The 12,665-nt window shown below is 40.4% G+C and overlaps 1 protein-coding gene across 2 annotated transcripts in view; it reads left to right on the forward strand.

Moving 5' to 3' along the window:
* Positions 1-3,448: 3,448 nt before the first annotated feature.
* rgs22 (regulator of G-protein signaling 22) overlaps positions 3,449-12,665 on the forward strand; it is a 46,514-nt gene continuing 37,297 nt past the window's right edge. For both annotated transcript variants that reach the window (XM_002934418.5, XM_018095160.2), the window contains exons 1-6: positions 3,449-3,848; positions 4,677-4,705; positions 5,703-5,765; positions 6,768-6,980; positions 7,272-7,357; positions 10,802-10,967. In XM_002934418.5, coding sequence (XP_002934464.1) covers positions 3,824-3,848; positions 4,677-4,705; positions 5,703-5,765; positions 6,768-6,980; positions 7,272-7,357; positions 10,802-10,967 — 582 coding nt within the window. In that variant the 5' untranslated portion in view covers positions 3,449-3,823. The remainder of the gene's footprint in view (positions 3,849-4,676; positions 4,706-5,702; positions 5,766-6,767; positions 6,981-7,271; positions 7,358-10,801; positions 10,968-12,665) is intronic.

Genomic DNA, 12,665 nt, shown 5'->3' on the forward strand with positions numbered 1-12,665 from the left:
TAGCGGTACCGCCTGTACCATTTAACCGCAGCGACAGGTGGGGACGGGGCGGAGACCCAGCGCGCCTGTGGCATTTATTAGTAGTAATGGGAGGAGATAGGGCTGGGCCGACTGAATACCTGCACCGTTACCTAAGAATTTATGAGAGTGGTGACTTTTACCTCATTCAGTTTAACCTTTAGGGCTGCGACTTTTTATCTTCAAAGGAGAGACCTGACGACAAGCCTCCTTTCCACAGCACCTTTGAGTTCCTCTAGGGATGTTTCCCCCTTTGCTATAATACTAGTTCTACAATACCATGGAATGGTGCAATCTCATTGAACAGATGGAGGTGCATTATATTGTGGCGAGCAGATTGAATGTATACGGCATACGTATTGTTGCTTTTGGTTGTACGCTATGGAGTGGTGTCTGATTGGTCGGATAGATTGGCAGGGGACCTATGTTTGGCCAACAAAAATAGTGGAGGGGGCGGGCTCTGCAGGTATGCCCCTTGGAAGTTTTGTTGCATTCAGTGTTAATATGTCTAAACCCATAAAAGGGAAAATCATATCATACTTACCGAGATTTTCCTTTCCTTTCCTGGACTGTGACAGTGGGTACAGGTTAATCCCCTGTAATAAACCCCACACTTTTGTGTTGCTGTTGATGTTGCATTGCACTTGTGTGTGTAGCAGAATAGGCAGATAAGGTTCTAATCAGTGTCTGCATGGTTTATTTTACCAGACTGGGTGAATTAGGCACATTTAATCCCACTCATTTGCACAAAATATTGACATTGCCTCTGTGACATTTCAGTCACAGTACAGCCTCAGAGGTCCTGTCATATCCATATTGTAGACACTTTGCCATCCAGTGGTCATTATGGGTAGTATCTATAACAACTGGTTCTGGTTATGCATAACAAAAAAATTTGTAATTCTTAGTCACTTTCCAATAAATAATGATATAAAATATATATTCTAAAATTATTGTAAATGTAATTGCAGTACATCTATGGCTATTGATATTCTTTGCACTGCTGGTTCTGACTTCTAACTCAATGTAGCAGAAGCTAGCTTATTTACAGGCCTGGAGGAGAACAGATTTCTGTTCAGGTCTGTTGATTCAGATCCTATAAAATACGCATAGGTGGAACTGTGATGTGGGGGCTACACTATGTGATGATTGCTGGCTTTGCTAGCTTGCTATGAGTCAGCCTGTGTGCAGCCATAACATAAAGGGATATCCTACAGCTTAAAGGAGACATATCCTATAAAAATTATGAATGTTTCAGTGAATTATACTCCTCTAGATATAGAAGGATTGTGCTTAAAAATGTTGTGTTTCGAACTGATTTTTTGAGAAATTCCACCAAAACCCACTAGCCCCGCCCATCTGTTCCACTTCCTGCTGGCTGAATTCTCTGGATGAGCTGGGGAGCCGGCGGCCCTCAGTACTGGCAATGTAGGATAGGAACCAATCAGCAGCTAGGCTGACCTGATAGGGAACTGAAGCCTGTCTTTGCTTGTGTGACTGCAGGGCTGTGATTGGCTCTCCCCCTTCTACTGTGCTTCTGGCAGGGACCGTTAGGACACGCCCACTCTTCATTTCACACACCGACAGAGAAGCGAGAGGATCTATAGGGAGCTCCAATAAAGGGGCCATTGTTACAGATAGGATTAATGTTTAGCCCATAGGGAAACCAGCACCTTATATTATTCATAATTGCCTACAAAATTAGGGTTTTCCTCATTTATCCAATATGTCTCCTTTAACTATTGGATCTATTAATATGTCATGGGACATACTCCTTATGCAAAGCAAAGGGTAAGATTTGTAATTAGCAAGTAACTGTAAGGGGTACCTCAACAATCTAATGGGGCTCTCTGAACACTGGAATTAGGGGGAAATAGTTCTTTAGGCAGGGACAGCAGTGACCCAAAAATAAGAGCTGTGTAAACTGGAACAAGTTAGCAGTGAACCAAGAAACTTGGCATAAAGCATATGGGTAGAAATAAATGCCATCCTGCCAGAAAAGTGTGAAAGGGCGTATATATGGAGGAAACCAATAATGCATGACTGCACATGGGTAGCCAGCAAGGCAACAGAAATTCCACCAGGTTAAGCAGGTGGAAAACCATAAATAATTAGGAAACTTAGGTTAAGGCATACAGAGCATAAGAAATCCTTGGTTCAAATCCCAACGGGGAGCCCTTGCAGCTATAAAGGCTTTTACTGGTTATAAATACCATTTTTTTTTTTTTTGCTGAAAACAAAGACTTTTTAGTTAGCAGAGCTACCCACACATACGCACCCAGCTCACTTAGAACATATAATGGAACGCAGAAAGCAAGTCTTCCCATACAATTAAGCAAGTTGGACCTTGAAGTTTAGGCGGTTGCACTGTTGAAAATTCTTTTTTTTTTATTGTGTACAAAATACCATCCCTAGGAAATGGGGTTTTGGATATGAAAAAAAGTGTTTTAGTATTTAGGTGTCATTATTCTTTTTTGAAGCATCAGTTTATTTTAATTGCATTAAATTATAAATGTATAGATGTGCCTGATGGCTCTGAAAAGTGTGGGGCCGAGGAAGGGCATTTTAATGGGCACAGTCTTTCCTGAGAGCCCTGCAGCAGTCAAACCACAAGGGTAGTTTACAAAGCCCCTCAACTAGAATACTAAGGGGTCACTGACCCCATCAGCCAAAAACTATTAGGGCTCTGGCACACGGGAGATTAGTCGCCCGCGACAATACTCCCTGTTCGAGGGCGACTAATCTCCCCGGATTGCCATCCCACCGGCGAAAATGTAAATCGCCGGTGGGATGGCATACGCGGCGGCACGATTTCACTGAAATCGCGCTGCCGCATATGCCATCCCACCAGCAATATACATTTTCGCTGGTGGGATGGCATTACGGGGAGATTAGTCACCCGAGACACAGGAGATTTGTCGCGGGTGACTAACCTCCCCGTGTGCCAGAGCCCTTACCCTGTGAGGCTACAATTGTATTGTTACTCTTTATTACTTATCTTTCTATGCAGGTCCTCTCCTATTCATCTTCCAACCTCTCGTTCAAACCACTGTCTGGTTGCTAGGGTAAATAAAACCCTAGCAACCAGATAGCTGCTAAAATGCCAAGCTGGAGAGCTTCTGAACAAAACTCAAAAAAACATTAAAAATAAAAAATGTATTTTCTTTTATTGGAAAATACCAAGGTTCATTGTATTTTCTGTTGGAAGGAAAAACAAAACTGGGTAACCAGGTTAGCTGTTAGAGTCACTGGGGGATGCTTGGTTGTCCCCAGTGAATTTGTCCTGCCAGGCACATTTAGAGGGCGACTGTATCTGTTATAAATTTAGATGACAGTTAGTGGCAGTTTAAGTTTGAAAGAATGGCAGTGCTTTTAGATTCATAATTTTATATTTTACCAGCCCTGCCCCCCCCCCCCCCTTTTTTTCTGAATGAGCATAGAGCACCTAAATAGCATTATAAGAAAAGTGCCAATATTGCTTGTAGGGAGAAACATGCTAGGTTTGTAGCATTTTACGGGATGGCTCCCAGGAAGGCAGTGGGCGGGGAGAGGCAAGCTGCTGCCATTCATGAGACTGTGTGCAACTCCCTAGCAACCTCCCTTACACACACTGGAATAGAGCAGAGAGTTCTTACACAGCTAGGCAGTCACCTCTCCCTAGAGAGCGGAGATCTCCCACCAGCCCTTCCCTGCCGTGATCTGCTGAGCTGCTCTACCATGCAACCTCGTCGGGCACCAAAGACCCTGTTCAACTAAACAAATCTTGGCCAGGACACATTAGTGTCCCCCTCCACTTACAGCCATTATGAAGTGCAAAAGGCTAGCAACTGGTAAGAAAGGGGCTTGCAGTGCTAAAGTGGCAGAGACTGGGCTAGTGGGTTGCTGCTACCGGGAACTAACTTCAACGTTTGTTGTATTAAACTATCTGCATACTCAGCGGCATACAAGTGGCCGAGGCTGGTAGGAATGATTCCCTGTGCAGGGATTAGTTATTATGCAGGCTGTGGTTATCTTGAACTACAATCCTGTCACCCTCCATTGTTGTTGGACTAGAGCTCTCAGCACCTTCTGAACATTGTTCGGGAGGTGCTGCAAGCTCTAGTCCAACAACAATAGAGACCTGCAAGTTGGACACAACTATATATAGCAAATATATAGTGATATCTGATACAGTGCCACTAGTACTTTTGGCTTCTTTTCCCTCTTAAAGTATATCAGATGCATGGATGTTGTTATAGACCCCCCCATGCAATAAGATACAGTACCACCAGGACCACAATCCACCAAAATGTAAATATATGTTATTCTTCTATGCTTGGATAATGCATAATAATGGGTATTCAGTAGTATTTTGCTTTCAGATGGATGTAAAAAAAACAAGGGGAAAGTTACCTGAAACAAACTTCCTACATAGTATTAGGGCCCCCAAACTTCGGGGAAGGTAATCAGAAATCCATTTGGCACTCTATACTCCTGCATCCCTTTGGTTCTGACCCTCTAGTAGCCATCTCCTACACCCAATCACATGTATGGGCTTCGAAAGTATTTTCTAAAAATGTAAGCCGCTTTTCCTGTACATCCCAGAATCAGTGTTACAAATGAGTTACCATATATCTATGTAAACGTTTAAGCAAAATATTTTTCTTTATTCTTTTCAGTGCCCCCTGATATAAAAGAAGATGATTTTGTAAGTATTTCTAAACAATGATAAGTTGCTTTAAAAAACATACCTAACTGTGGCTTGCTGGTTTTTATAGCAGTTAGTAGAATCACTGAATATTATTTAGCAGTGGTGAAACTACAGGGGGTGGGAGTGCTCAATGAAGAGTTTTTTTTTACCCCAGAATTACAGCTACATTGAATGCCATGCAAAATCGTGCACAAGTTATATTAAAAGCATCATTTCTCTCTCTTCTGACATACAGTAATATGTATATAGGACATATACCATTAAACAACAGTCTTTTAAATCTGAAGTATAGCTAGCACTCAAGCCTTTTCTGGGTTTTTTTTGTAATACACCTATAGTTGAAATGTCTTTTGTAGCTCTCTGTCGGCTGCCATGCCTTCATGAATTTCTGCACTACAGTGAAAAAGTAAAAGTAAATGCCAATGTTGGAATATATTTATGCCGTCCTTATGTAAGACTACAAGAATCCATAGTAAGTTTCCTTGCCATGAAGAGTTCTTTTGCAGTCTTCTTCATTGTTCATGTGCCCAAAAAACATGCTTTGTCCTTCTAGTTTACATTGCTATATGGCTTATTAAAAGGGGATAGGAGACAATGGTGGGTTATAAGGAACGTTGTGACCACCAGTCTGAGATAATGGCAGTTTAGGTAAGACTGAGATCGCAATTTGAGTAACATGTTTATAGAAATGTCAGGAAATCAGGCAAGAAACAAAATTATAGTTACCTTTTAAAAATATTTTAATTATCAGTAAAATTACAGAAGAAATATAAAAAAAGGGTGTAGTAGATGAACTACTGAGATGGCCTAGCTGGTAAGGTGTTATCTAGCTCCCATGGAGATTTAAAGTAATATTTGCATAATTACTTGTAAGGTTTATATTTAACAGCAAACATTGCAGCTCTTAACACGAAGAAGTGAAAGCATGTCACTTGTGCAGCGCTTCCTCGCCACCCCTAACAATATCATTCTGTTGTATTATTTATTTTCTCAGGAGGACTTCTTAGCAACAGATGACTTGCTTGTAGATTACTTCAATGAATTTCTAAGCCTGCCGGTAAGTATATATTGACTGTGCTGTCAGGAATTCCACCCGGGTTCTCTATACTATTATCTTTTATTTATACAGCACCAACACATTTACAGAGAACTTTTCTGAGATTGTTCATCATTCACATCAGTCCTTACCCCAGAGGAGCTTACAGTCTAAGGTCCCTATCACATCCACACTTAGTAGGAGCCAGTAAACCTGCCTGTATGTTTTTGGAGTTTGGTAAGGAAGCTGACATACCCTGAGGAAACCCACACAGATGCTGGGAGAATATACAAACTTTTTGCAGATAGTGGCTGGAATCATACCATTTTATTTAAACTTTATTAAGATACATCCACAAACATCAGTACATTTATTACACTTTATATACAATGGTATTGTTTGTATAAGTGATTGCATTTGCCTTTTTGTCCTGTTACAATACCAGTGCCTTGCAAACTTACAGTAAGCCATTTAAAGGACAAGGAAAGGCTAAGTCACTTGGGGGTGCCAAAATGTTAGGCACCCCCAAGTGACTTAAATCTCTTACCTTGTACCCGGGCTGGTGCCCCTGTTAGGAGAAAACAGAACCCGGGGTACCTGTCGAGATCGCTTCCTCCTTCCTATTCGCTCGCTAGCCAATTGTCCCGGACAAACGCCACTGATGCCAGCAGCCAAAAATTATTGCTCTGTGAGGCTACAATTTTATTATTATTGTTACTTTTTAGTACATATCTTTCTATTCAGCCTCTCTCCTATTCATATATCAGTCACTCACTCAAATCACTCCTTGATTACTAAGGTAAATTGCACCCTAGCAACCAGCTGAAATTCCAAATTGGAGAGCTGCTGAACAAAAAGTCAAATAATTAAAAAACTACAAAGAATAAAAAATGAAGACCAATTGCAAATTGTCTCAGAAAATTACTCTCTACATCATACTAAAAGTTAACTCAAAGGTGAACAACCCCTTTAACAGTGTATGTCATATTTAAATGGATACATCACCCTTTACTTTACTTACAGACCTTTCCAGAACCAATCAAGTTCAACAAAACTTTTGGCATCTTCGAAGTTGCAAATAATGCAGGGGAACACCTAAAACAGCAGATAAAACAAGTGTTACAGGACCTAGAATCTCCAAATCCCATTTATGATGCTACCAGAAGAGTAACTGGCTTGAAACCTAGGGATCCTCCTCCTCCTGACCTAAACATTGATATTAATTACAGTATTATGGTAAGGTTATCTTTTTTTAAAAAAAATATTCTCTATTATTTAGCAGGGCTGTGGAGTCAGTACATAAATCCTTTGACTCTGACTCTTCAGTTTATGGTACCTCTAACTCCATGTACCCAAAATTGTTTCTGACTCTACAAATCCTACTCCACAGACCGAACCTTCACCCTCAGTTGATTGTTGTATTGTTGTTGGACTATATATTACTGGTACATAGGGTACTGATCCAATGGAGCACTTCTGCATTCTATACCCTTTTCGAATGTTTAATAGGTTTAAATTCTCTTACAGTGCTTGAATCGAGAGCAAGGGGTTCAGTGGATAAAGAGAGAGAGACTACCGGCTTTCCTAAAAAGTGATTGCTATTTTGAGTACAGGTATAGTAAAAAAAAAAAATTGGATTATTGTATAAATGATAGAAGTGAGTTTGTGAAGTTTTTTTTCTCCCACATCAAGTTGCATCAGCCATAACATGGCATGATGCTCCTATGTACGTGCCATGGCACATGTACGTTTCACGAATCAGCATTAGTGTGCAGTTCTTTTGGAGCAATTCAGCTGCAGGTCTAGACTTGTGTACTACTCATACGAGGGCACTGGGTCGTCACATTGGTGCTCAGTGCAACTACAGTGAGCATGAGGTGTAAGTACCTTTAATGAATGTAAATTCAACACAAATTTGGCATGCAGCACTTGCAGTTGAAAGTGAGGCTCCTGTTTACAGAGTTTGCAAAAAGCATTGACTGCCTAGGGGCCTATAGTATAGGTATGGGTCCTGTTTCCCATAATGCTTGGGACCTTGGGTTTTTCATATAAGGGGTCCTTCTCTAATTTGGATCTTAATATCTTCGTATGAAAAAAAGAATTTAAACATTAATTAAACCCAATAGAATTATTTACCTCCAATAAGGATTAATTATATTTTAGTTGGGATCAAGTACAGGTACTGTTTTAATATGACAAAAAAATGATTTCCTTTTTCTCTATTTGAATTGTGTGATTAAAATAGAGTTTATAGGACAGTGCTGTCCAACTTCTACGGTGCCGAGGGCCGGAATTTCTCTAGCATACATGGTGGAGGGCCGCTAATGGAAGCCAGTTTTGACCACTCCCCTTTTTGAAACCACACCCACTTCAAACCACACCTATTTTATCACAATGGTGGTAGCACAGCAAAATCCCAAATGCTTGGTCCTTACTGTGGGGATATCAACCATCATTCATATGTGAAAGAATTATGTCATATTAAGATATACCCTTAAATTCCATATGCCTCCTCCTCCCCTGTGGATAGCAGAGCAACCCCCAGTACATAATTACACACCTTAGGGACCATTTAATGGCTATTTCCAACTGCTAACAAACTCCCACAACAAACCCCTGCCAGGTTCACCTCCCACAAGCAGCATAGGGCAAGCAGAGTATGGCACACACAGGCAGCACTCTGCCTGTCCTACCCTGCCTGTGTGTGCCATACTCTGCCTTCCCTATGCTGCCTCTGTGTGCCATACTCTGCCTGCCCTACCCTGCCTGTGTGTGCAATACTCTGCCTGCCCTACCCTGCCTGTGTGTGCCATACTCTGACTTCCCTATGCTGCCTCTGTGTGCCATACTCTGCCTGCCCTACCCTTCCTGTGTGTGCCATACCCTCCCTGACCTTTTCTGCCTGTGTGTGCCATACTCTACCTGCCCTATGCTGGCTGTATGTGCCATACTCTGCCTACAGTACCTATGTCTGAGGTGTGAAGAAGTGAACAATGGGAGTGATTACAGTCTGAGCCTGAGGTGTGAACACTGCAGGGGGTGAACAATGCAGGTATTAAAAGGTGTGAAAAACACAGGGGATTACATGTTTAAACAATACAGAGGGATTACAGCCTGAATCTGAGGTGAGAACCATGCAGGGGGCCAGTTAATCACAGTACTGATACCATTTAATGCTTACTCAAAGGTAAGCCATCAAAGCAGCCAGACAGGTGGGGGGCCACACAGAGGGGGGTCATGCGGCCCGCGGGCCGCCAGTTGGACAGCACTGTTATAGGAGACAGGCTTCCTGTAATTTAGAGCATTCCGGAGCTTTCTATATAACGGATTCCATACCTGTAGGTATAGTAGGACAAGCTGCATACAGATAAGTAAGATAGTGGCAGTAAGCCTTTATTATTTAATAAAAGGTTTCTCTACTGGTTAAGCAGCTCATAAAAAAACAGCATTGAGCCTTTTGTTTCATTACCCTATTTATGTGTTTGTTCAAGCTCAACAGCAGTTAAATGGCTATAGGGCATATAAGGCTACATTCCTACAGGCATGTCATATAAATAAAACTACATGAGTGTGCGCACTTCCATTTCCTCAGAACCCAGACCTGTGTCTCAGATTAATCATTTCTTCTCATGTCTTCTCTTCTTTATCTTAAAGCATGTAGCTTAGAGTATTCAAAGTGCAATTTTGACTGCAATTCGCCATGTTTTTTTACTTACAGTGCAGTGTCCCCCCCACAATTCCAGTGGATATGTACCCGTGGACGCTCAAAATTTTTTTTGAATGGTGTCATTTCCAGCAGTGCGATGCATCTGCCATAGAGATGTGTATGTACAAGGAGTATGTTAAGGCACAAATACCTTTAACGAATGACATCTAAACGTGCAGCGATTGTATCCATCCATGTCTAAGCTTTCTCCTTGTTGGCCATGCTGACATTTTTGTTGCTCATCTGATGCATGAGAAACCACTAGTGGCAGCCAACTGTGTGTGTGAGGGTATCTTGCATTCTAAAATACAGCAATGGGACTGCATGGGGGTGTCTGGGCTAAGGGTTAGAGGGTTAGCAAGACATATTCATGAAATGCATACCTTTACTAAACAACCATTGCTATGTGGGCGCCAATGCCCTAGAATCAGTTAAATGGTTTTGGGGCTTTAAACTCAATTTGCAGTTTCTGCTTTCCCACAGTAAGCAAACATTTTAATGTCATTTTATGAGCTTAAAGATTGCATTAGGTGACCATAAAACCTTTTTATTCTTACTTTGGTCTTTTGTATAAAAGCAGAAATGCTTCCATTACCCAAAGCACAAGGCTCATTTTACATAGAGAGGGCAAAGTGACCAAGCGCCACCCCTTTGTAAAAAGGCAAAACAGAGACTCCAGGCAAGCACATACTTTAGTCTTTACAAAACAGGAACCATAGTAACCTTAATGGGATTTGGGCTTTATAGGGAAGGGACATTCCTGTATAGAGAATAGAGGAAATGTTGACCTTTGGATCAGATATTGTTTATTCTCTTCTTATTTCTTAACTATTGTGAAACATTCTGTGCCACAAAATAACATCTCAGCTTAACTGTGGATAAAATACAGCTTGCTCCTATGATATTTTTCCAGATTTAATGAACATTTAATTAAAAATCTGAAACCTTTGCAGAATCCATAACAGAACTAAAGGTTTGAAATAGAAATGTGCAATACCTTATGCATTGTGAAGTACATTACAAGAGCTCTATGACACATGTACATCTGCATGTCTCTAGCTTTGTCTCTGTGGCCATATAGATTTATGATTGTTTCGCCATTATTTTTGGAACTTTAGTTGCCCATTGGCAACTTTTGTTTACTTCTGTTATAGTGCGGGGCCTTTATTTGCACTATATTTTATTCAGACCTAAGTGTAGTAGATGTTGGGACTGCTGTTTAGTAGATGTTGAAACTGCTATTTAGTAGATGTTGGGAATGCTATTTTTGTCCACCCTCAGTGACAGAACCTTGGATTAGCCGTCACATATTTATTTTTGCTATTTTGTGTGTTTACTTTTTTGCCTGCAGACTTGCTAAGCTGCTGGCACAGGTAAGAGCGAGCAACTCTGGAGTGACGGTTCTTGCTGACCCAAAGTACCAACCATGGCAACTTAGGAAAGAGAGTGCTCCTTTGCCAAAAACAGAAAACGAAGACCACAGCATCATGCAGAAATTCTTTGTCACACTTGGCCAGGTACAATCTAATCTTGGTTTTAATCATGGGTTCTGAATCCTTGTTTCCCCCAGGCGTCACATACATAAGGTAGTCAATACCCAGGTCTCATGGGTGTGGGGCTTAGTACTGAATTTACAATAGGTTCTTCAGGGTATCTGTAAATATTACTGTTATATGATATTTTATTTTGCTTCTGTGTAACTAAAAAGCAGTGTTTTAAAGTGGTATAAAGGGGGCTTAACTTCCTTTTTAAAAACCAGAGCACTGTATGTGAGGAAGAATTCACTTGGGCTCATCAGAATTGCATTAAAAAAATCACACATGTGGCTGACCACACAGTTTGAGAACCACAGATTTTTTAGATCTTAAATTTCCACTTATATTTTAGACTTAAGCACATCAAAGTATTGAAACATCCCTATTTAACCTTATTAATTAACTCTTGTTAGTCAGTGTTCTGTAAGACCCCTGTTTGTTCTAAAAAAATATTGAAAAGCACCAGCATTATATAAATATATAAAAATAAATTATAATGCTGATGAAAAAGATAATAATGATGGTGAAGGGCTGTGTTAAAAATATTTATACCTGCAGAATAGTGGATCCAGATAGTATATGAAAAACTGGGATATATTTGGCAGAGAAGGAAGAAGACATTCTGTACAAATAATTGCATAACATTTTCTTCTGTTGTATATACCAGTGGTGTCTGTAAATTGTGAATCTGGATCTTTATCATGAAAAGTTGCACCAGATAAAGTGTCAATTAAAGAAGCATTGGATGCACTTATCATTATCAGAAGTACACAATATAATAATAATCAAAGTTTGCACCAGGACTAGTAACCCAATGTATTTACTGACCTGGTCGGAATCACTGGTGACCTTTATAAACTGAAAAGATTAGTTGCTATGGGTTAACTAGACCTGTTGCAAACATTGCCACTTATACTACATTGCCCTAAATCATAATCAGGTATGCCCTAAGGAAATAGCATAAAAATGAAAAATGAAATCAGTGTAGTAAATCCCCAGTGGCTATTGCTGAATATTTCCAACCACCTTTGGTAAATATGGTTATAATATGATAATGGTTTTTATTGCTATTGAGCACAATTTAGAACTAGAAATAGCTTACTGTTCCTTTATATCAGAATGACCTCTCTCAACAAAATGCTACCCCATACTATCCGGTTCCAAATCACGTCACCTTGGATCTGGTGTTGCTCTTAGTAGTCCATTGCACAGTCATGTCCATGAAACTGATCTTGCATATATTCAGTGACAACCCCAGAGCTGGATAAGTACAGTCTCATTAATTAAGACTCTGACTGATGTGCTCTTGTTCAACAAGGTAACTATATACAGTTTGCATTGTCATATTGTACTGCAATGTTTTATTTCTTTTAAAATGAAACAATAAAAATAAAAATATAGAGGGAAAATAAAGACTGCGACTGAAGAATCATTACTTTTACAGAGCAAAATATTGCTGATATATTAGTGATATAATATTTGCATTAAACTTATGTGAAGGGAGTGAGGGGGCGGCATCAACTTAGCTGCAAGGACCCCTGAGGCAGTGCTTAGCAGCTCCTTCAGCATTAGCCAGAATCCATAGATTGCCAGTTCGGGCCTGGCAGGCAGGATTATATTCATGGGGGACATGCAGGTCTTTGAGGCTATTTCTTAAGTACAAAGACCTGTGCCCTAAGA

Source organism: Xenopus tropicalis, chromosome 6 (assembly GCF_000004195.4).
Source record: "Xenopus tropicalis strain Nigerian chromosome 6, UCB_Xtro_10.0, whole genome shotgun sequence".
NCBI classification, from domain to species: domain Eukaryota; kingdom Metazoa; phylum Chordata; class Amphibia; order Anura; family Pipidae; genus Xenopus; species Xenopus tropicalis.